Raw genomic sequence first — 25,378 nt, 5'->3', positions numbered from 1 at the left:
ACTTAATTGATATTTATAAGACATTCCATCCAAAAAACAACAAAATACACTTTCTTCTCAAGTGTTCATGGAACATTCTCCAGGGTAGATCATATCTTGGGTCACAAATCAAGTCTTGGTAAATTTAAAAACATTGAAATCATATCAAGTATCTTTTCCGACCACAACGCTATGAGACTAAATATCAATTACAGGAAAAAAATCTGTAAAAAATACAAATACATGGAGGCTAAACAATACACTACTAAATAACCAAGAGATCACTGAAGAAATCAAGGAGGAAATAAAAAAATACCTAGAAACAGATGACAATGAAAACACAATGACCCAAAACCTATGGGATGCAGCAAAAGCAGTTCTAAGAGGGAAGTTTATAGCAATACAATCCTACCTCAGGAAACAAGAAACATCTCAAATAAACAACCTAACCTTACACCTAGAGCAATTAGAGAAAGAAGAACAACCCCCCCCCCAAAGTTAGCAGAAGGAAAGAAATCATAAAGACTAGATCAGAAATAAATGAAAAATAAATAAAGGAAACAATAGCATATTTCAACAAAACTAAAAGCTGGTTCTTTGAGAAGATAAACAAAATTGATAAACCATTAGCCAGACTCATCAAGACAAAAAGGGAGAAGACTCAAATCAACAGAATTAGAAATGAAAAAGGGGAGGTAACAACTGACCCTGCAGAAATACAAAGGATCATGAGAGATTACTACAAGCAACTCCATGCCAATAAAATGGACAACCTGGAAGAAATGGACAAATTCTTAGAAAGCATAACCTTCTGAGACTGAACCAGGAAGAAACAGAAAATATAAACAGACCAATCACAAGCACTGAAATTGAGACTGTGATTAAAAATCTTCCAACAAACAAAAGCCCAGGACAGGATGGCTTCCCAGGCGAATTCTATCAAACATTTAGAGAAGAGCTAATATCTATCCTTCTCAAACTCTTCCAAAATATAGCAGAGGGAGGAACACTCCCAAACTCATTCTACGAGGCCACCATCACCCTGAAACCAAAACCAGACAAGGATGTCACAAAGAAAGAAAACTACAGGCCAATATCACTGATGAACATAGATGCAAAAACCCTCAAGAAAATACTAGCAAACAGACTCCAACAGCACATTAAAAGTATCATATACCATGATCAAGTGGGATTTAGCACACGAATTCAAGGATTCTTCAATATATGCAAATCAATCAATGTGAGAAACCATATTAACAAATTGAAGGAGAAAAACCATATGATCATCTCAATAGACGCAGAAAAAGCTTTTGACAAAATTCAACACCCATTTATGATAAAAACTCTCCAGAAAGTAGGCATAGAGGGAACTTCCCTCAACATAATAAAGGCCATATATGACAAACCCACAGCCAACATCGTTCTCAATGGTGAAAAACTGAAACCATTTCCACTAAGATCAGGAACAAGACAAGGTTGCCCACTTTCACCACTATTACTCAACATAGTTTTGGAAGTTTTAGCCACAGCAATCAGAGAAGAAAAAGAAATAAAAGGAATCCAAATTGGAAAAGAAGTAAAGCTGTCACTGTTTGCAGATGACATGATACTATACATAGAGAATCCTAAAGATGCTACCAGAAAACTATTAGAGCTAATCAATGCATTTGGTAAAGTAGCAGGATACAAAATTAATGCACAGAAATCTCTTGCATTCCTATACACTAATGATGAAAAATCTGAAAGAGAAATTAAGGAAATACTCCCATTTACCACTGCAACAAAAAGAATCAAATACCTGGGAATAAACCTACCTAAGGAGACAAAAGACCTGTATGCAGAAAACTATAAGACACTGATGAAAGAAATTAAAGATGATACAAGCAGCTGGAGAGATATACCATATTCTTGGATTGGAAGAATCAACATTGTGAAAATGACTATACTACCCAAAGCAATCTGCAGATTCAATGCAACCCCTATCAAACTACCAATGGCATTTTTCAAAGAACTAAAACAAAAAATTTCACAATTTGTATGGAGACACAAAAGACCCTGAACAGCCAACACAATATTGGGAAAGAAAAATGGAGCTGGAGGAAATCAGGCTCCCGGACTTCAGACTATACTACAAAGCTACAGTAATCAAGACACTATGGTACTGGCACAAAAACAGAAATACAGATCCATGGAACAGGACAGAAAACCCAGAGATAAACCCACACACCTATGGTCACCTTATTTTTGATAAAGAAGGCAAGAATATACAGTGGAGAAAAGACAGCCTCTTCAATAATTGTTGCTGGGAAAACTGGACAGTTACATGTAAAAGAATGAAATTAGAACACTCCCTAACACCATACACAAAAATAAACTCCAAATGGATTAAACATCTAAATGTAAGGCCAGACACTATGCAACTCTTAGAGGAAAACATAGGCAGAACACTCTATGACATAAATCACAGCAAGATCCTTTTTGATCTACCTCCTAGAGTAATGGAAATAAAAACAAAAATAAACAGATGGGACCTAATGAAACTTAAAAGATTTGGCACAGCAAAGGAAAACATAAGCAAGAGGAAAAGACAACCCTCAGAATGGGAGAAAATATTTGCAAATGAAACAACTGACAAAGGATTAATCTCCAAAATTTACAAGCAGCTCATGCAGCTCACTATCAAAAAAACAAACAACCCAATCCAAAAATGGGCAGAAGACCTAAATAGACATTTCTCCAAAGAAGATATATAGATTGCCAACACACACATGAAAGGATGCTCAACATCACTAATCATTAGAGAAATGCAAATCAAAACTACAATGAGGTATCACCTCACACCAGTCAGAATGGTCATCATCAAAAAATCTACAAACAATAAATGCTGGAGAGGGTGTGGAGAAAAGGGAACCCTCCTGCACTGTTGGTGGGAATGTAAATCGATACAGCCACTATGGAGAACAGTATGGAGGTTCCTTAAAAAACTAAAAATAGGTCTACCATACGTCCCATCAATCCCACTACTGGGCATATATCCTGAGAAAGCCATAATTCAGAAAGAGTCATGTACCACAATGTTCATTGCAGCTCTATATACAATAGCCAGGACATGGAAGCAACCTAAGTGTCCATCGACAGATGAATGGATAAAGAAGATGTGGCACATAAATACAAGGGAATATTACTCAGCCATAAAAAGAAACAAAATTGAGTTATTTGTAGTGAGCTGGATGGACCTAGAGTCTGTCATACAGAGTGAAGTAAGTCAGAAAGAGAAAAACAAATACCGTATGCTAACACATATATATGGAATCTAAAAAAAAAAAAAAGGTTCTGAAAAACCTAGGGGCAGGACAGGAATAAAGATGCAGACATAGAGAATGTACTTGAGGACATGGGGAGGGGGAAGGGTAAGTTGGGATGAAGTGAGAGAGTGGCATGGACATATATACACTACCAAATGTAAAACAGATAGCTAGTGGGAAGCAGCTGCATAGCACAGGGAGATCAGCTGGGTGCTTTGTGACCACCTAGAGGGGTGGGGTAGGGAGGGAGACCCAAGAGGGAGGAGATATGGGGATGTATGTATATGTATACCTGATTCACTTTGTTATAAAGCAGAAACTAACACAGCATTGTAAAGCAATTATACTCCAGTAAAGATGTTAAAAAAAAAAAATCCTTGGCTCAGAGGTTGGGGAGAGGCAGAGGGGAGAGCACAGAGGGGAGCTGCTCTCGCAGGTAGAGCCAACCCAGGTGGGCCAAGCCACTGTCCACCACCCTCCTGCCCTCTGCTCGACTTCGTTTTAGCTGGGCCCTTCTAAGGTTTGCAGGGGAAAGAAAAAGACAGGAAATCTCCACCTCTCCCACGTGCGGCCATCGTCCCCAGACTCTTTATAACAACAATGTCCAGCTTTGGGCTTCCCTGAGATTTAGATTGCAGACTCCTGGAACCATTCTCTCCTCCTCCTGTGGGCCTGCACCTAGCACCAAAGATGCAGAGACGAGTAAAAGCAAGCCCTATCCTTGGGGCCCACAGCCCCCTTTCTCTCCTTACTTCCTGAGCTTTTTACTCCCCATCCCGTCTTCTCTCCTCTTCCCTCTTCCCCATTTCATTTTCCATTTCTCTTAACTGGCTTTTTCTATTTCTCTCTCTCTCTCTGTCTCTCTGTCTCTCTGCATTATTGGCTCAGGGTGACTCATCACAGCTCAATCAGGAAGAAGTGATTCAAGAGAGAAAGTGGGGAGGATTTAGGAACTCAACAGAAAATGACAGAAACCTTGTCAAGATGGTCTCAAATCAATAAGAAGCCTTTGCCATTGGCTGTGTATCTGAGTCTTGCTGCTTTGTGGAAGAGAAGTTGCTGAAAGAGAAGAAAAAAACACCTGCAAGAGTTTGAAATCCCGAGGGGCTCTTGGTTCTTCACAAAACAGTCAGGGAAAGTTAGAAGAAGGCATTCTATCCAAGCCTGGAGAAAACAAGGGTTAGGTTAGGGATGGATCACAGTTAACATTAGTGAGGAAAAAGCACGTATAGCACGCTGATTTGATTTTCTAATTGTATATAACTTTAAAACATGTTTATTTCTCTTTGTGGTTTTCAATAAGGAATTTAGTTTTTCACATTTTGTAGCCTAACCGAATGGAAGCAGGTGTGGTTCTTAGTGGCATCCATGGGAAGCTTAGATGACTGGAGAGAAGAGCTGTTACCAGGCAGCCTTGCTCCCCCTAGTGTCAGCTATGATGACTGCAGATAAAGTGCCAAGGAGCGATTAAAAACTGAATACCAGTCGTAAAAATTCAAGCCTGTGAAATTATAAAGCTATTCTCAAGATGGAGTGAATTTCAGCATTAGTTTATTTTCCACCTCATGTGAGGAGCTCGCCTTCCCTCTCCTGTTCTGGTCTTAGGAAGGACATTGGGGTCACAGAAGGAACAGTGTTGGTGGCAGAGGTGGGAGGGAGGTGGAAGAGCCACAGGCTGCTGAAGCCGGGGGTGGGGGGGGGATGGCGGGGATGGCAGGTGGAGGAGATGCTGAGCTGGCAAATCCCTCTGGCTTCCCCGAACTGCCCAAATTAGATTTATTTTCTTTCTTAGAGGTTAGAAACCAGGAGACTTTGCTTTCTATGTTTCCACTACCGAGATTGTGCCTCTTACCCCCAAAGCACATAGAAGTTGTCTCTCTGCCCCACCTGGATCAGCACAGCACTAGGGTCATTCTAGGGCCCTGAGGACTGGCCTTGGCTCTGACTCTGGTTGACCAGGTTGGGAGTGTGTCAGAGGTTACCTGGGCCCTCGCTGACATACTCCTCAAGTCTAGGACTTTCCCGTGTTGGTTTGGTATTAAAAAAAAAAAAAAAAAAAGGAGAGAGCATGAGAGAGAGCTAGCAGAGAAGAGAAAACAAATCTCCTGGAGATGGGGGGTCATTTGCAGGCTGCATCTTAAATACTAACACTGCCCCGAGAATTCTGGCTCGTTCTGGGGCCAACACGCTTTCCTTGGCTGCTCTCAATGCTGCTTTGTGTTGTTGAGGGCTTGAAGGAGCCCCCAGCTCCTGCCTGTGAGGGTGACTGTCTGCATAACTGTCCAGCCCTCTGTGCTCACTCTCTTCTTGTCCATGTGCTGCCTGCCTGCCAGGGTCTGCTGGGTGGCTTGGCTCCGGGCCCTGGGCCAACATGTCCCCAATGACTACAGTTTGTCTGTCTTTCTTCCTCTCTCTTGTGTGTTAGGTGGTTTCATCCTATCCTGGGCTTTGCTTCTGTAGTGATTTATCTGTTAACCAGCATGAGTCATGGTGCCGGATTTTATTTGTTCCAAGAGAAAATAGCAGAGGGCATTTATGCACTGTGGTGTTGGGAGCCCGCTCTGGGGGCCCAAGCCAGGAAAAGAGCTTAGGAGGTTCCTTAGTGAGATTTCCACAGCAACCAAGTCTGAGGCTGCCCCAGCCCTGACAACTGTCACCGAGGAGGGGGGACGACTTGGATAAGATCTGTCATTCTGCCCAGAAAACTGGCCCCAGGGGCCCTTTTCCTGGAAACCCCTCCTGGACACCATATCCTTTCTTGAGGAACAGGCCCGCAAAGGGAATACCCAGCATCTGCCCATGGTAGACACTTCACACACCATCTCCTATTTCTTCTTGAAAGTACTCTTGGGGGTTTGCATCATTGTGCCCATTTTACAGATAAGGAAACTGTGGTCCAGTATGTGGATGTGATGTGCTCAAGTTACCATGGCTTGGAAAGTGGCTGAGCCCAGGTTTGTGTGGTTCTGAAGCCTAGGCTTTTCCTGCAGTAAGGGCCACCCTAGTGTGCCTTCACTTATCTGCTGAAGATCTGTGCCCATTTTGTGACATTGCTATAACCCTGCAGAAAAGGGCCACAGATGAGAGGCTGGGAAACCTTGGGGTTGGTAAGGAGGAAATGACAGGGCCCAAGGGCATCACCCCCTGGGCCTAGGCTTGCCAGCCAATTTTTGTGGATTTATTCCTCATGGATTTCCTTTCCGGTCAACCCTAAATTCCATCATCAGTGGGTTTTAGACACGAAAGAGCCTAGTGAAAATGCAAACTTGTTATCTGGGACGGTCAGTAGATGAAGGTATGGTAGAAGAATTAATGCCTTACCCAAATTCTACTAGTATTTAGTTTAAGTAGATATCACCTGGTGATCTTGAGACAAGGGACCCAGGATGGTGGGTGGACTAATGCTTGGGCAGTTTTCGCACATGTAGCAGGTGGAAGTACTACAGGAAGTAGAAGCAATGCTGGACTGGGCTTTAGGAGACTTGGGTCTCAAGGGTGACCTTGGTGTAGGCTCTTTCTAGCTCTGGGCCTTTGCCTTCTTTGCTTGTAAAATAAGGAATTGGGGCTAAATAATTTCTAAGACCCCTCTCAGCAGGGGGAGCAGTCCTGAAGGCCAAGCCCACCCATGTTCACTGTGTGTCCACCTGTACCTCGTGGGCCTGCTCCTAGCCACCCTGTCCCTTCTCAACCCATCTCTGCCTCTGAGAATCAGGGTTCCCTGAAGACCCCAGCAATGGTGACCCTGTTTTCAGGCTAAGGAGATAGCCCTGTGTGTGAAGATAGCATGTCTTCAGTGAGGTCTCTGGGGAGAGATGGGGCGTGAACCTGTGTCGGGCAGGTGCATTCCAAGCTTATCCACCTTAGGGGCTGAGGGTGCCCATCCTGTGTGGCGCCAGGCCTCTGGGAGGAGGTAGGGGTGGAGGTGGAGGTGGGGCGGGGTGCTGGCAGGAGCTGCCCTAGGGGGAGGGTTTGCTTCCGAGCCCGAGCCCGGCAGGTCTCTGGATCTCCCTCCCTACCGCCTCAAGATCCGTCCGCAGGGCACCCAATCACACAGGCCCTTCAGCACCTGACTTCACCAACTCTGAGTTCAATTATTGCAGAAGAATCCAAAAGGATCCTTCAAAGCGGCAGGAGGCTGTCTAGGACCCCTCGCGACTTTGGATGAGCCAAGCCACCAAGTCTGTCCTTCCATTGCAGAGGGTGAGGACAGTTATGTTTAAGAGGCTCCCTTTTGCCCAAGAGAAGCCTCTGTTTCCCACCATGACACCCCAGAATCGGGGAGACCAAGGCTGTGGTGTCATTCCCCAAGAGCCAGCGCACCTAACTTCCTTCTCAGTCTCCCCTCCACCAGATCGTCTTTCTCCGTTTTCTCTTGGCTTCCAGGACCCACCCTCTCACTGCCCTGTCCCTCTCTGTATGCAAACTCTCTCGGCCCCAGCCAGGGTTGCCGCCAGGTAGTGCCCTGCGGATGGTGCCTCAGGTCAGGTGGACAGGTGCCAGGAAGCCTGGGCTGGGCTCCTTCCCCTTCCCTCAAGGGTGCAGTCAGGCCCGTGAAACTAATAACATTGGTGGCTACGTGCAGAAGCAGGGCGGGCAGCGGGGTACAGGGACAGGGTGGCCTCCCTTGGCTTTGGTTACCCTCTAAACCCCTATCTTGCCCATTTCCATCAGAGATTCTGGTGCAGGAGCCAAGAGGGGAGTGGAAGAAGTGAGGAGGGAGGAGGGGAGAAGGGATGGGGAAGGGAAGGGGGCTGAAGGGGCAGAGGGGAAGAAAAGTTGAGCAAGTAAGGAGCGGCGAAAGAAATGCAGAAATCAGGACAAGGAAATGGGCCAAGAGAAGAAAAAAGAAAATTGAAAAGCAGGAGAAAGCAGAGGCAGGGCTAAGAGAGACGGGAGCGGCTTCAGGTGGATGACAAGAATGAGGTATGAGCAGCTCTTTGCAAAAACAGCCTCCTCTCTGTCCTCCCAACCCCAGCTCCAGCCCCTTCCCAGGTGTCTCTGGGTCACCAACTTAAGAAACCGGGGATAGAAATCTCTAGGGCTGTGGTTCTCAGAGTGTGGGCCCCAGCAGCACCAGTGCCACCTGGGAACTTGTTAGAAGCAAATTCGCAGGTCCCACCCTAGACCTATGGAATCAGAACTCTGGAGGCGGGGCCCAGTGATCCGATTTAACAAGCCCCCCGGGGGATTCTGATGCACACCGAGGCTTGAGGACCAGCGCTCTAGAGTGGTACTTCAGACGTTTCGCGTACGTTGCAATGAGTCTTGGCAGGAGCTCTAGACTTATTCTGTGCGCATGAGTGTGCGTCATGAGTCTTTCGTACATCTCAAGGGCTGGTCCTGTAAGCATCTGCCCAGAGTTGCAAGCTCCCAAGCTAGGCCCCTTCGGCGGCTTCTGGGAGAGGCACACACAGATAAGCCCTCACAGCACTGCACCCCAACCTCCCTGTCTGGGAACAGGGAACCTGAAGGCCCCTGTCCCCTGCTGCCAGCTGTCCAGCTGCACTCTTTTGACCCTTGGATACTTCAAACCAACGGGACCAAAGATTAGCTCACCCGTTCCCCCAAAGTCTGTCTCCTGTTGCTGGATTTTGCTTTTTCACTATCTTCTCAGTCAGCAAAACAAGTCCTCAGTCATCCTTCATCCTGGTTCATCTCTGACCCCGCCCCCCTCCATTCTTGCCCGGCTCACTCTGCTCCAGCCACACACACTGTTCCTGGAACATCCCAAGCATCTTCCCACCTCAGGACCTTTGCCCTTGCCATTCCCTCCGCCTGGAATACTCTTTTCTCAGATATCCATGATTGTCTCAGATTCTCTGTTTTCTTTAGGTCTCTGACTGCTGTCACCCTAGCACTGAGGCCCTGCCTGATGGCCTGTATAAGGGAGCAGCCCTCCCCCCACCCGCTGCTCCCAAGCCCCCTTGTCCTGCCTAATGCTTCTCCACTGCACACATCACCATCTGACAGATGATGGGCAACTTCATAATGTGTCTTGCCCCACCAGAAGAAAAGTCCCATCAGGACAGGGACTTTGAAGTTTTGTTCACCGTTGAATTCCCAGGACCTAGCACAGGTTCTCAAGAATGAATGAATGAACTATTGACACTCATACAGCAGGCCCCTTCCTCCAAGCCCCAGCCCTTAGGTCCTCCACCCACCTAGACTTCTATAGCCTTCCCACCAGACTCCTCACCTCCAGGATCTCCTCCCATATGGTAGCATAAGTGATCACCCTAAAAATCAGAACTCTAGTGAACCACCCTCCTGCTCTAAAACCTCCAATGGCTCCCCACTGCCTCCCAGATATAATCCCCGCACTCTGGTATTTCAGAAGCTCTGTGGTACTCCCCTCCCTCTCCCAGCCTCTGGTCTGGTCTACTGCTCTGCTTTCCATACCTTCTCTTCCAGACACATGGGACAGTGTCCTTTCTCTAAACGTGACCTCTTCTTTTCCAGCCCTGTACTCTTACCCATGCTGTTCCTTCCATCTGTTATACTCTTCTCATCCCTGTCTATTCTACACATAGAAATCCTACCCAGGTGGAAGCCCCCTCCTCCACAACCCTCTCCCGATTCCCTCCCCCACCTAGTCCTGCTGAATTAGAAATTCCCTCCCTCTCGTGAACTCCTGCGATCCTTTCTGTGTGTCCTCTCTTGGTATTTATCATCTGGGCTTGGGGTTCTGTGAATATACACCCTCTCTTTCTGACTGGACTCAGCATTTTTATGTGAATCTGCTAGTGCTGGGTCTTGGGTCGTCGCAGCCTCGACTCTTACGGGGCCAGCAGTGTAGCTGGGCAGGAGGGGCACCACTGCGGTCTGACTGTAGTTTCCCAGTCAGTCTCTGGGCTGGGGCTGCTTCTGCCCTGTGCTGTCTCGGGCCTAACAAGACCTGGGTTCCAGATGTAGCTCAGACACTTACTATGTTATCTCTCTTGGAGTCTCAGTTGCCTCATCTGTAAAGTGGGGACAAGCCTATTTCTCTTACAAGTTGCTCACATCCCCGAACCTGTGGCCCAGGGAATTCACATGCCCTTTTGTTCTTAAAGCCCACTGAGTTCCAAAGGGTTCCCCTTGTGGAACCCACTGGGGCTACCAGGTTCCTGCTTCCCAGCACCCTTGAGGGGAGAGGGTGAAATGCGCCACCTCCCTGAGAGCTGAGGCTTCTTTCTCTGGGGTGAAAGCTTCAGTGACATACTGGAAATTTGTGGGGCCCAGCTCTGTTTTTTCTCAGCACCAGGAGGCTTCCTGCTCCAGTGGACCAAAGCCTTGGTGAGGCCCTCTGCAAACCCTACACTGGAGTTTCTGGGACATCAAATGGTCTTGAAAACCAACTGACTTAATGATTTCAATGTACATACATTAGAGTCATGTGGATTAAATTTCTCTGAAAATACACAAGGGCTTAAAAAGCAGGGGCAGAGAATACTCAGCCCAAGAAGAATTTGTCTTCTCTTTTCATTTTTGTGTGTCTGTGAGTGTTGTTATTGTTGCTGAAAGCAAGGCATGTGGAGAACCGTTCAAGATGTCTGAAGCACAGTTAGTTTTGCCGAGTTTGAATTCTGAGTTGGGAATGTGGTGGGCAGGAGATGAGGGTTAAGAGAATAAAGTGGCAGCCCCACTAGGTCTGTCCCCTTGTCCTCCAACCCATTTACATCAGGGTCTGGTGCCCTTGATGTTCAAGGAGGCTCACGGCCTGATAAATGAGGGCCCGACCTCATTGGTGCCTGTGGTTGGAGACACCTGGTGGGTCCTTCTCTGCGGCAATGTTGGGACCTGGATTTTTGGGCAGGGGCTGGGGGTGATGTTGTTTCCCACTGGCATCTCCCGATCCTCAGTGAAAATGGTGATCCTCAGGAGGCCCCAGTCTCCCTGCTAGAGTCCTGGGGAATTCTTTAAAACACAGATTCCCTGGCCCCACTGCAGGCCCAGGAGATGCAGACCAAGGTGTGCCAGCTCTACCTTAAGGGTTGGAAGCTGGGTCCACACCCAGGAGACAGAAGACCCTGGGTCAAAGTGAGCCTCTTGACCAAGTCACCAGGGGTCTGATTTCAGACTTGGCTTCTTGCTGGGTGAAAGCAACCCAACCCTCCATTTCCTGCTTTACTGATTATAACATTCAAGTTTTAGGTATTTGTTGATCTTTCCTAGCACCCTGAGATAGGTAATTTCATATCCATTTTGTGCATGAGCAAAGAGAGGTGTGGAGAGGATGAGAGAGCTTCTTCCAAGGTCTTCCTCCAAGTGGCAGTCTTTGGACTTTAAACCCTTGCTCTTGTCCTTCCTTTGAGGTACCTCCTGGCATGGACTTCAAACAACATGTACCACTGGAGTCACCCCTGTGCATAACTGCCAGGTGGTGTCCCCCAAATGACATTGACATCGACCTGTCTTTTCCCCTGATCCACATCCACGGGTCTTAGGTCTGGATAAAACTCTTGGAACGCTGCCTATGGGATGAGAAAAAATGGGGGCCTGGGGAGAAAGCAGAGAGGGGAAGCAATAAGTAGGGTATGCAGTGGGGTCTATGCAAGTGAGGACAGGGATTCCTGAAAGGTCCTGTGTGCTCCCATGTATTCTGCAGGAGGTGCAGCTCCCTGGGTCTCCAAGGCCTCTCTGTTTCTCTCAGCCAGAAAACACGCTCTGGTCCAGCGGCTCCCATGATGTTTCTGGCTGTGCTCAGATCAGCAAGAGTGGCCATGAGTCAATTCTGTTGTACCAGTCTGCTCATCTAAGCCCAACCTCCAAGACCCCATTCAAATGCAACTCTTCTATGAAGCTCTCCCAGAGACCTCAGCCACAGAAATTTCTCCCTTCAAACTCTGGCTGAGCTTCTGCTGTGAGTGAGACAACTTGCTGGCTGCTCTCATGCACGGGGATATGAGGCTAGTGTCCGATAAGGGAGGTGAGCCATGGGCATAAGTGACTCCAACACAAGGTAGGAAATGATATGGGCCATCAGAGGGAGGACTTAGGAAGGGTAAGGCCATTTTAGGCTAGGAAAAGGATCCAGAAAGCCTTCATGGAGAAAGTGGTCTTACAAAGACAAACATAATTAACACCAGGTTGTATTTTGTCTTGCATTATTTTTAAATTATTTCAAGGATATTAGTGTCGACTCCTCAACTGGTCGGTGAGTTATTTGAGAGTGAAACCATACCAAAATTTTGCAGAGTCTAGTAAAATTTATTAACAGAAGCTTAATAAACATTGGTCACAACAAATTCAGTCTTGGGAAAGTCAGTCCCATTTAATCTTTGACCATTCATATCATGTATAGAATACAGATGCTGTGCATCTGATGTCTGGGCTGGTTGAGAGAGACTCATACCATTAATTCAGTCTCTCAAAGTATGTTCTTTTGAGCATCTACTAATTTCCCGGGAGCATACGCCTGATTTCAGGAAGAAAGACAATGAAATAGGCAATTACTATCCATTTTGATAAATGTTATGAAAAGGAAAATCCAGAATTCTATGGGTACAGCTAATCTAGTGATGGAAAAGGATGGTCAGAGGAGGTTTCTCAGAGGAAGTGATACTTAAGTTGATTAAAGAACATGAAAGAGGGCTTTGGGACTTCCCTGGTGGTCCAGTGGCTAAGACTCTGTGCTCCTAATGCAGAGGGCCCAGGTTCAACCCCTAGTCAGGGACCTAGATCCCGTGTGCCACAACTGAAGATCCCACATGCCATAATGAAGGTCCTGCATGCCACAACTAAGACCCGGTGCAGCAAAATAAATAAACAAATAAATAAATAATTTTTTTTTAAAAAAAGAAAGAGGACTTTTAATTCCAGCCATAAACAACTATGAAAGCTAGATAAAATACATGAAACAACTATTTTCAGGCATTAAATAGCACTAGAGAGCTCAATACTTGAGCAAAGGTAAGTACAGGCACTAAACCCACATTTACCCAGTTTTCTCTCTGAGGGCGTTTTCCTATTGCAGCAGGGAAATAGAGTCCAGTCAGATAGCAGCAGTCTTGCTGGGTAGAGGAAACAGTGATTGGGGCTGAGGCTGCAAAAATAACTAGGATTTGGTGGAAGCAGGCAGAGAGGAGAGCACCTCAGAGAAAGGACCCCCAAAACTCTGCTAACATTTCCCCTTAGGGTCTTGGCTGACCCCTAAGCTGTGCATGCGTAGTGTGAGCTTCTGGAAAATCTATCAGAGAAGAGCCACAGGGAGCAGAGATTTTAGAGGCTGCCCAGTGCTTAGGAGATGTTGGGGTTTATGCTCAGTCAGAATAGAGACATTTTAATGACTGCTGTGGGCTTTCAGTTGAGACCTCAGGAAATCTATGCCCTAGGAGTAAAGGCTGCACCGTAGAAGTAAGGGCAAAACCAGATACCTGCCCTAACCGAGGCCCAAACCAAGCTGTGGTAAGTTCTAGGTGGTTTCACCAGTATTTTAATTGCTCATCAGAACAAAATGTATTTAAAGGAAGGTAACACAATCTATAGCCTCTACTGTGTACAATTCACAATGTTCAGCATAGAATAAAAATATATATATATTAAACAGGCAAAGAATCAGGAAAAAGTGACTGATAACCATAAGGTAAAACAGTCACTAGAAGCAGACCCAGAGATGATCCAGATATTGGAGTTAGCCTTAGCCAAGAAGGACTTCAAAATAACTGTGATTAATATGTTTAAAAAAATGGAGTCAAAGATGGGCAAATGGGCGAAAGATAGATTACTTTAATAGAATTAGAGTCTATAAAAAGAATCAAGTGGAAATTCAGGAATTGCAAAACAAAATATTTGTAATTAAGAATATATTGGATGCATTTAGCTGCACAATATACCTCATGTACATAGAAATAAAGTTCCTGAGAATATATTAATAAATAGAATCAACTTATATATATATATACATATATATACACACATATATACGTGTGTATATATATATATATATATATATATATATATATATATATATATATATGAATATGTGGTGATCAAGTTTATCCCAGGAATACAAATTGGGCTTAATATTCAAAAAAATCAATGAATATAATTAATATTAACAGAATAAAGGAGAACCATATAATATCTCAATCTTTGCAGAAAAAGCATCTGATAAAATTCAACACCTATTACATACACACACACAGAGACAAACACACACAAATAAACCTCAGAAAAGTAGGAACAGAAGAAAACTTTCTTAATATGACGGTATCTACAACAAACAAATCAATAAACTACAGTTAACATCTTATTTAATTATGAAATATTGAAAGTTTTCCCTCTAATAAGGGAAGTAAGAAAATCATGTTTGGGATCACAACTTCTATTCAATCATGTACTGAAGGTCCTGGCTGTTGCAATTAGGCAAGAGAAACAGAAATAAAAGCTATGAAGGTTGGAAAAGAAGAAATAAAGTAATTACTTCAGATGATCTGCTTGTATACATAGAGAATTCAAAAGGATCTACAAGCAAACTATTAGAAATAATAAATTTAGTAAAGTTGCTGGATATAATGTAAATATATAGTAAAGTTGCTGGATATAATGTAAATATATAGTAAAGTTGCTGGATATAATGTAAATATAAAAAAGTCAATTGTATTTTTCTATACTAGCAAAAGATTGGAAAATGAAATAAGAATATTCTATTTTAGGGACTTCCCTGGTGGTGCAGTGGTTAAGACTCCATGCTCCCAATACAGGGGGTCCGGGTTCGATCCCTGGTCAGGGAACTAGATCCCACATGCATGCTGCAACCAAGGGTTTGCATGCCACAACTAAGGAGCCCATGTGCCGCAACTAAGGAGCTGGCAAGCCACAACTAAAGGAGCCCGTGAGCCACAACTAAGGAGCCCACGTGCCGCAATTAAGGAGCCGGCGACCTGCAACTAAGGAGCCCCACGAGCCGCAACTAAGGAACCTGCCTGTTTCAACTAAGACCTGGCGCAACCAAATAAATAAATAAAAAATAAAAAGAATATTCTATTTTTAATTAGCATAAAATATTGAGTACCTAGGAATTAATATAATAAAAGGTATGCAAGAGTTTTACACTGAAAATTTCAAAGCACTGTTGAGAGAAAAATTTTTTAAAACTAAATAAATGGAGGGTTATACATGTTCATGGTTTGGAAGACTCAGTATTATCAAGATTTCATTTCTCCCCAAGTTGATCTATAAATTTAATGCAATCCCAATCAAAATCTCAGCAAGTTTGATTAGGGGAAATTGACAAGCCTATTCTAAAATTCATAAGGAAATAGAGAAGACCTAGTATAGCTAAAACAATCTTGTCAAAGAAGAACAAAGATGGAGAACTCACACTAACTTCAAGACTTGCTTTGAAGCTACAGTAACCAAGGCAGCTTTCTATTCTATGGAGTAGAATAGAGGCTAGAAATAGACCCATACATATAGGGTCACCTGATTTTCAACAAAGATGACACTACAATTTAGTGGGGAAATAGTCTTTCAACAAATGGTGCCAGATCAATTGGATATCCATATTAAAAAAAAAACCTTAGATCTTTATCTCACATCTCATACAAAACTTAATTTGAGATGAATCACTGACTTAAATGAGAAAGCAAAATCATCAAACTTCTGGAAGAAAACAGAGGAAAATATCTTCATGATCTTGGGAGAAGCAAAAATTTCTTAAATGGGACACACAAGAAACACCAACCATAAAAAAGACAGATAAATCAGACTTCACTAAAATTAAGAACTCTATTCATAAGAAGATACCATTAAAAGGATGAAAAGGCAAGATATAGACTGGGAGAAGTTCTTTGCAATGCTTTTCTCTGACAAAGGATTTGTATTTAGAATATATTTTTTAAAGTCCTATAAATCAATAAGAAAAAGACATACAACACAATTTAAAAAATGGGCAAAAGACTCAACTGGACATTTCACAAAATAGGATACCAAAATGGCCAATATATTTACCAAAGGTTACTCAACATCATTAGTCATTAGAAAAATGCCAATTAACCCCACAATTAGATACCACTACACACCATCAGAATGGCTAAAATTAACGATTGATAATACCAAGTGTTAGCGAGGATGGGAAGCAACTAGAACTCTCATGTTACTAGAAGAATTTAAATTGGTGAACCATTTGGGGAAAAAATGCTTGGCAGGTCCCACAAACATATACCTTCCCTTTAACTCAGTGATTCTATTCCTGAGTATATACCAGATAAAAAATGAGTGCATATGTTCATCAGAAGACATGTATAAGAATGTTAATAGGGCTTCCCTGGTGGCGCAGTGGTTGAGAGTCCGCCTGCCGATGCAGGGAACACGGGTTCGTGCCCCGGTCCGGGAAGATCCCACATGCCGCGGAGCGGCTGGGCCTGTGAGCCATGGCCGCCGAGCCTGCGCGTCCGGAGCCTGTGCTCCGCAACGGCAGAGGCCACAACAGTGAGAGGCCCGTGTACCGCAAAAAAAAAAAAAAAAAAAAAAGAGAATGTTAATAGTATCTCTACTTGAAATAGCCCAAAATGGAAACAATCCAAAGATCCATCAATAGTAGAATAAATAAATAAAACGTGGTGCATTGCTACCGTAGAATATTACACATCAGTGAAGAAACATCAAGTATGAAACATTCAACAGTAATAGACATAATGTTGAGTAAAACAGGTCAGGTACAAATGCGTACTTAATGTGTGATATCATCTATATGAAGTTCAAACACAGGCAAAATCAATCTATGGTGATAGGAGTCAGAACAGTGGTTACCTGGAGCGGTGGGAGGCACAAGGAGCTTTCCAGGGAGCTGGAAATGTTCTCTATCATGTTCTGGGAGGTGATCACAATGGCCATATACATGTGTAAAAGTTCACCGGTTTGGACACTTAAGGTGCCTATGCTTTACCGTATCTAAGTTATACCTCAGTCGAAAGATAATAAGATACTCCTTCACAAAAAAATGTATGAGAGAATTTGTCAGATCTGAGTGGTAGGGTAGGGTGAGTCGGGAAGGTAGGAGAGGACATCACGGGAGGAAGGAACAGCATGTGCAAAGAAGCTCTGGAGAACTGGAAAAATGGAAATAATGCAATGTGGTGGAGTGTGGAGCGCAGGAAAGGAGGTGGCGGAAGCAGAAGGAGAAGAGGGTGGGAGGGTAGGCAGAGGCCAGATTGGGAAGAGGGCAGGTAGGATATTTATCGTCAGTGTTCACATGGTCCCTTGACTCGGCAAGGGCTTCTAAGAGGGCAGATCAAAGGGCTAGTCCTTTCCATCTCGGGAAGGAAGGAAAGCCTTGCCTTCTGACAGCTGAAAACCAATCAGCAGAAGGAGAATGGCAATGAACAGTACACGTGCATGAGGGATCTTACCGGGGCGATGAAATTGTTCTACAACTGATGAACTGCACAACTTGGTAAATTTACTTTAAAAAAAAATCACCGAATCGACACTTGAAATGAGTAAATTATATAATATGTAAAATATAATCCAACAAAGTTATATTAAAAATCAGACACGGACCCTTCCCGCCTCTTGATGTCCCCGTCCCAGAGGGGTCCTTGGGATCTCTCTGGCTCTCTCCCCGCCACTCGGCCTTGCTCTCACTTCCCTTTGCCCCACTGTTCCTGTATTTTAGCTTTGAGCACACTCACATCTGTCTGCTCAGAGACATCCCGCTCCCCAACAGCTCTCCCAGCCGCCAGGACCAGAGGCACTGCCCCCACTGATGAGACCCTGAGGCCCTGAGAGGGGATGGGAGGGGCTAATTATTGGTTCTAGGTGCCGGCTACTTGTGCTGTCCCATAACCCGGAGAAGGAGGGGTGCTCATTCCCATTTCTCAAATGAGAAGATCAAAGCCTGTGAAATGGGATGCTCATGATTTCATGGACAGGGGCAGATCCTAGGCAGCCCCTGACCTGCCACAACAAGAAGTCAAGTCCCCGGCAAGGGGGGCGTCTACACATGCGGGCCGGTGCGGCCAGCCGATGGAGGGGCTGGGTGCGGGGCAGTGCAGGGCTACGGTGGAGGCGGCAGCTCTCACTCACCACTTCTTGCCGCTGATGTCATGCTGCTGCACCGTGTAGCCAAAGAAGGCGGCTCTGGAGCCGGGGATGACTCGGGGCTTCTTGATGTCCATGTTGAAGGTGTCCGTGAACCCTGGGTGGGGAGGAGAGGAGTCAGGCAGGTGGAGGTCCAGCGTCTTGGCTGTGGATGGAGTATGTTCCCCTATCCCTGGGGAGCCCCAGTTCCTGTTTGGGGAGCCAACAGTCTGATGGGAAAGGCCCAGCCACTGCCCTGGGGGAGCCAATCTGATAGGGGAGGCATAGGCATAAAACCTACTCTTAGAGAGACCAGGCGGGTCTGAAAGGGAAGACCCAGTCCCTTCCCGAGAGAATTCCTGCTCCCATAAGGAAGAGACAGTCCCCGTCCCCCTCCATCACTCCTTCCTCCAACCCTGCTTCTTCTAGCTTCTGCTGGTCTCCTCTTCCGGTTTTTTTTTTCTCTTCCCTCCTTTCTCCTCCTTCACTCCCCACTGCTCCCTCTCTTTCTCCCTTCTCTCACCTCTGCCTGCTAAAGAGTCACGGAGCTGATTTCCCACCTCTCTCGCCTCCCCCCACCGCCCCACCAAGCCTGGGGTCCTAGTGGCCATGGCTCCAGCGCTGCTGGCTGACCACCTCCTTCTGAATCCATATGCAAAGCTCCGCCTGGCATATTGCTCGGCTGGAGCAGCTGAGGCAAAGCAGAGAGAAATTCCCGTAACCCTTTCACCTTGGCCCCTAATCGGTCAATTAACCGATTCCACCTAGTGGAAAGCCTTGGGGCAAAGAGCTTTACCCCTTTGGCATTCTTGTGCTGAATCACAAGAAACAGCAATTCACACTTGTACGCTGCTTAGGGCTCTGGGTCTCCTCACATTTGCCACCATTTACCCTCACAGGACTTGGGGGGAATGGGAAGCATCATCCACAGTTGGCAGAGGGGGGTTCAGACCCAGAGAGGTTAAGAGGCTGTCCAGGGGTACACAGTGGGTCAGCAGCAGCATCAGAGCCAGGACCTCAGGTACCTGCTCTGCGACTCCTTCCCTCCACGAGGCATCTTCAGGCACGTCTGGCCTCGTTACGTATCAGTACCTACCGGACCACCAAACTTGGGACCCATGGGATTTAAGGGGTGGGATCCTACCATGAGCCAAAACTCTCAGATAAGTGAAAACCAATCAGCAGAACAAAACAGTCGACAGAATATCATTGTCGTTCCTTTCATGTGTAGGGCACTTTATAAATTTCACAGAACACTCACATACCTGCTATCATCTGATCTCCACTACAACCCTGTGATGTGGGCAGCAACAGGAAAGCCGAGGGTCAGAGAGGTGAACTGACCTGCCCAAGGTCCCAAAACCTGCTGGATAGGGACTCTGAATCTGAGGCTAGTACCCTTGAGCGTCCCTCTGTCCTTCCCTTGGCACAGACCCCCTGAGTCTGAGTGTTCAAGAGGGATGCCCTGGAGTATGTACTTGAATAAGGCCTACTGTACAGGCAGGAACAAGAGGTTTCTGCTACGCTTTCTTTTCTGCTCAGCAAATGGATACAGTGGCCAAAAATTCCATCATTAGAGTCCCAGAATTAGAGTCCCCTGAGGTAACGCTAGAATACCTTAGATTAGGGATGTTAGACATGTGTTCTCACTCATCCATGTCAATTGATTATTACTGTTGCCTGGAGCACTGAGTTAAGAAGGATTCTGAGGTCAAGTCTGGGCTCAGTGGGCAAGACTAGTGTGATCAGTGAGCAGTACCTGCTGGGGATACAGGAGCAGACAGTGACAGCGAGTGGCTACGTAGCTGCCAACCCTGTCTTCATGACTGCTAATCTGCCACATGAACTTAGTGTCATAGCCCTAAGTGGTGGTGGGGGAAGAAGCCTATGTTATTTACATACTCTTATGTACAAAGCCCAGCCCACGAATGGACTTATCAGCCTGGTTAGAAGCAGGCAGCCTTGGGGAAGAGGGGCCTGGTCGGGTGAGCACAGATGGATGAAGGGGCACAGTCCTTGGCCAATGACGGCATGTCACAGAGCAGAGAGAGATACTAGTGTCACCTGTGTACAGCTGGGAGGTGGACAGAGAGAGGTCAAAGAAGAAGTGGAGTTGCAGACGAGGAACTCTCCAACTCTGTCCTAGGAATGGACACACACACATGCACACGCACATATGTACACACAGAGAGGCACACATGTGCATGCACACATGCCCACACACACACATCCATGCACACACATGCACAGGCCACGCACATTCCCTGACTGGGGGGCAACACTTTATCTGGCTCCCTGGTGCCCCCTGGAGATGTCCCCTGGTGGTCCTTGGTCCTCCCTTTCCTGCATCTGAGCCCAGCAAAGGGAGGTGACCTTGACAAGAGGAAGGCATGTTGGGCAGTCAAGAAATCCAGACCCACCCGCCACTCCCAGGCCAACAAGGGGGTGAGGGCCAGTGAAGCTAAGGCCATAAATTGTGCCTTCAGGGCCTTCTCTACCATCAGTGCTTCTTGGGAAAACATGACCAGAAGGATCCTTCCAAGACCCGTCAGATCCAATCACTCCTCAGCTCCATATGCTTCATCATTTTCCCACCAACTCACAGTCAAAGCCAAAATCCTTACCTGCAAGGCCCTGCATGATCCCACCCGGTTCCCTCTGCCCCTCATTTCCTGTCCTCCCCCTCCATCCCTCTGCTGCAGCCACTCTGTCCCCTTTGCCGTTCTTAGAATGTGTCAGACCCGTCCCCACTTAGCATCTTTGCCCTGGCTGTTCCCTCTGCCTGGAAAGCTCCTCCCTGGGTCACCCGCGGGGCTCACTCTCTCAAGTCATTCGGGTCTCTGTTTCAATGCCATATTGTCCCTTAGCAGGACACCCTGTCACTCTTATCCCCCTTATTCTCCTTCATTTGCCCTCATAGCACTTATCACTAACATGTTACATATTTATCTGTTTATTGTCACGTGGCTGATATTCTATAATATTCTTATGTCTTCTAAGTGCCGAGAGACGCTGCTCACTGCTGTATCCTTACCGCCTTGAATAAAGATCTAGCTCAGAGTCAGCAGTCAATAGATACTGAACGGTTAGAGACCAGGACCCACATTTGGCTGGGACACTCTCTCCCCTCAACGAGTAACAGGGGAAAAAATATTCACTGAGCACTGATATGTTCCAGGCACTATCCTAGGTATCTCAGCAGTAATTTTATATTACTTAGTTAAATCGCACACCAACCCTGTGAAGTAGATATTATCATACCTCTGGGAGGTGAAGTAATTTGCCCCAAATCACTCAGCTGGGAGGAGGTTAGAGCAAGCCCATGATCAGGTAGCTTAGGGCACTGGGGTGATGTGCTACCCCTGGGAGAGCAGCTTTTCAGAGAAGGACCCACTGGAGGCAGGGAAAATTCTTTTCAGAGAAACGGGTCTTTCCTCTTGCCCTCAGGTCCCACACCTCCTCTGTCTTTGGGTTTGGTTGGGGGCAGTAGATGGGAGAGGAGGCCGGCAGCCCTGTGCTCCTTCCCTCCCCCAGGGGGCTTTGTCTAGGACTAGTCCTGTCTCCCCCAGTCCCCACCCCCCAACCCCCTGGACAGGATTAGTGAAATCTGGCCACAGGGAAGAGGACAAAAGCTCTCAGGGACGGGGCATTAAGTTACAAAGTGCTGGTTTCTTCCCCGAGTCGGCATTTGCTTCTGACCAAACCGAACCAACCAGAGAATGGATTTCCTAAAGGTGATGTCAAGTCTGACACCCTGACCTTGGCCCCCGACAAGATCTCTGGCCCGTTCCCCTGATGGCAGGTGGCTTTCATGCTTGGGGAATGTACTATCCTCAGAGATTTATGAACCCCAAATACCAATAAAAGAAAACAAAGTTGTTTTTGATGGGAGTCAACAGGCCGATTGCAGAGACAGTGGGAGCCTGGTTGGGCAGCTTGCCACTTTACTGCCCTTGATACTGATGACAGAGGGGGAAAAAACCCACAGTTCCTGGCCTGTTCTCCTGTGGACTATGGCCAAAGTTACATCAGCTGCTGCTCCCTTTCTCAGACCTTATCTTTTAAAAAAGCATCAGCCAGTCCCAAGAAAGCACTGAAACCACAGCATGATGTTTGAGCATCGCTTGATCTCAAACCCACCACTCCAGGCTGAGGTGGAGGCTACTCTGCTATCACCAGGCAGGGTGGTGACAGTCCCAAATGCTGAGGCACACTGGCCAACACGTGTCTGGAGCTCCTGTGGACTCAACAGCTCCACAGGGAGTGCTCGCTAGAGCTCAAGGAGACTCAGCTGAGCACCCATGATGGGCTGCTCCACCCTCGACCAGTCACACCCCACACTGCGGCCATTAGCTTCCCAAGGATCTGGGGAGAAAGTCCGAAGGCTCCATGTGGCCCCTTTTTGGCACCAGTTTCATGGAAGACAATTTTTCCACGGACGATGGGGAGGGGCTCAGGCGGTAATGCAAGCGACGGGGAATGGCTGATGAAGCTTTGCTCACTCGCCCACCGCTCACCTCCTGCTGTGTGGTCTGCTTCCTAACAGGCTAAGGACCAGTACCGGTCCTTGGCCCGGGGGTTGGGGACCCCTGTCTTAAATGATGGACAATCAGGGAAGGGGAGGAATAATTACACAATGGGAACTCATGGTTTCTGGGGTGGTAACCCAGTCATTCCCTTCTCAAGAGCTCATGGGGAGGCCTGGACCTAGCGTGTCAGGGAGCAGAGTGGCCTAGCAGGCAGGTCATGACCTCTCCTGCCTGAGCCTTGCACCAAGAGCCTTAGAGCTGGGCTGTCCTGCCTCATCGGGACATAGGAATGGCAGACACAGGAACAACAGACATACAGACAGACCCCTAGCATCAATGCTGGGCTCAAGGGCCCTCCCGTACCTCATTTTCTCTCTGCCCCATGGCCAGGGGACGTGAACCCTGGACAATTTAACACAGGGTCAAAAATGGTGTGCAGCAAATATGTTATCAGGGAAGGGTAACTTATTAGGATTTTATTTTCAAGAGCAAACAGGGATCTTATAGATCCAATAACCTAGTGGTCTCAACACTTTGTTTTTCTGCAGTGAATCCCACCTTTTGGAAACAAAATCTATACAATGAAAAGCAGACACAGGAAGCTGAGGTTGGGGTTAAGGATAGGCGGCAAGGAAACTCCCTACCTACAGTGACAAGCCTAAGACATTTCTTGGGAACCCTAGGGTGTCCTGGAACATAGTTTGAGAACCACTTGATTGGGTTTAAGACCCTTGTTAATGAGAGAACTCAGGCTGAGAGAGGGGTGGGGATTTGTCCAAGGTCACCATGCCCATCTTTATTTACCACCACTGCCTCTGTATACCCCTGCTCTACAGTCCTTCACTTCCAGAAATGTCTATTTGGGGCTACGACGCTCCAGGTTCCATGCTGGGTAGTAGGGTCATGACTTGTGGTCTTCAGAGTCTGCAGCCACATGCGTGAGCCAACAGACATGTTTGCATGTCACCAGAACCCAAAGTGAAGCCCAGAGAAGGCTGGCCCAGGGCAGGGGGACCTGCGTTCTAATCTCAGCTTTGTCACTAAATTGGCCGAGTGTCCATGGAGAGTCACTATGGCTTTCTGGGCCTCAGTGTCCCCATCTGTCAAATGAGAGGGTTGAGCTCTCTGCTACTAAGGCCCAGCCCTGGCACATGTCAGGGAAGTTCTCTAGAGCAAACACACAGCCAGCTTCCAGTTGTTGGCACACGAGCATCTGTCTTGAGTCTCCACAAACAATTTAGAATTGGAGGCCAGGTGGTATGGAGGAATGCAAGCTCATCTTAATGTCAGTTGAAGCCAAACACACTTAGGAAGGGGAATTCTCCAGGCAAAAATGATCATATTTTGCATTCCCAAGCCAAAAAGAAAACTGTCATCTAATGCTCTGTATTATCCAGGCCCCAGCTGCCTCTCCCCTTGCCTGAACCGTGGAGACCTGGCCTCAGGGCCCTACTTCCCTGGATGTGGCTTCTGGGCACACCCAGATGTCAAAGGGACGAAGGCCTTGGTGGGGGTCCAGGCAATGTGATCACCTTTCCAAGAAAGCCCAGCCTCGTCCTGGAGCTGGACTGCGCTGCTAAAACCTCAGCGAGGAAATTCAGAGCTAGTGGGCAGGGGGTACCACAGTTCCCTTCCAGACTCGTCTTATTTCAAAAACTGAGGATGCCAGTGGTATGCACTGAATCCTTGAGTACGTGGCTATATGGCCTTGGAGCAACCAAAGCTTCTCTCTCCCTGGGATCTTCTAGGCATGGAAGCCATGATCCCTCAGGAGGGAGACATGGCTGGAGGACCACTGCCAAGGTCAAAGGCCAGAGGATGGACTCCTGACTTTAGGACAGCTGATTCTAGGACTCAGAAAGGGGGACATGGGAATACAATGCCCACCTCCTGAGAGCTAGCGCTGCTGTGATGAGTAGAACTAGGTTGGGCACCAGGAGACCTGGGTCCTCCCCTGGGTTCTGTCACTGGCTGGCTGAACCTTGAACAAGTTACTTCTCCACACACCTTAGTCTCCAATATAGAAAAGGAGGAAGCTAGACCAGGTGGTCTGAAAACCTTAACAGTCAGGATGTTCTGAGTCTGTGTCACCCTTCTCCTCTGGATTCATTTCCAAATTCATCTCCCTTCGGAGGGGAGGAGTAGGCAGTTGAGCACTGGGACACCCCAAGGGGGCAAGCAGATGGCCATTGCCCCTGCAGGTCTCTATCAGGTTGGCTGTCAGGAGCGGGGCCATTCCCTCCCTCCTCTCTAGCACTTGGGTCCAACACAAGTGCCCCTCAGCTTCAAGCCACTTATGAAAGTGAGCTGTAACACCCTCCCGGCTGCCCCCCAGTGGCTTAGCCCTGAGCTGCCACTGCCCTGCTGCTAGAACTGGGGGCCATGATCGGGTGGGGGCTGGTCTGGTGATATCAAGCCAGTTCTTACCACCAGGCCCTGCTGCCCCCCTGGTGCTTTAGAGCAAACCTGCCCACACTTGGGTCTCCCCAGGAGAGAGACAAATGCGTCCTCCCTACTCTTGGCAAAGACCACCCTGTTTCCTAGCTTCTCTAGCAGCTTAAT

General features: G+C 46.9%; 1 protein-coding gene across 1 annotated transcript in view; it reads right to left on the bottom strand.

Moving 5' to 3' along the window:
* The window catches only part of ITGA11 (integrin subunit alpha 11), a 124,088-nt gene that overhangs the window by 77,571 nt on the left and 21,139 nt on the right, over positions 1-25,378 (bottom strand). The window contains exon 2 of the mRNA XM_079912011.1: positions 18,294-18,405. Coding sequence (XP_079768137.1) covers positions 18,294-18,405 — 112 coding nt within the window. The remainder of the gene's footprint in view (positions 1-18,293; positions 18,406-25,378) is intronic.

This window comes from Stenella coeruleoalba (assembly GCF_951394435.1).
Source record: "Stenella coeruleoalba genome assembly, chromosome: 2".
Taxonomy (NCBI): domain Eukaryota; kingdom Metazoa; phylum Chordata; class Mammalia; order Artiodactyla; family Delphinidae; genus Stenella; species Stenella coeruleoalba.
Note: the sequence above shows the minus strand (reverse complement) of the source record. Positions and strands in the feature narration are given on the sequence as shown.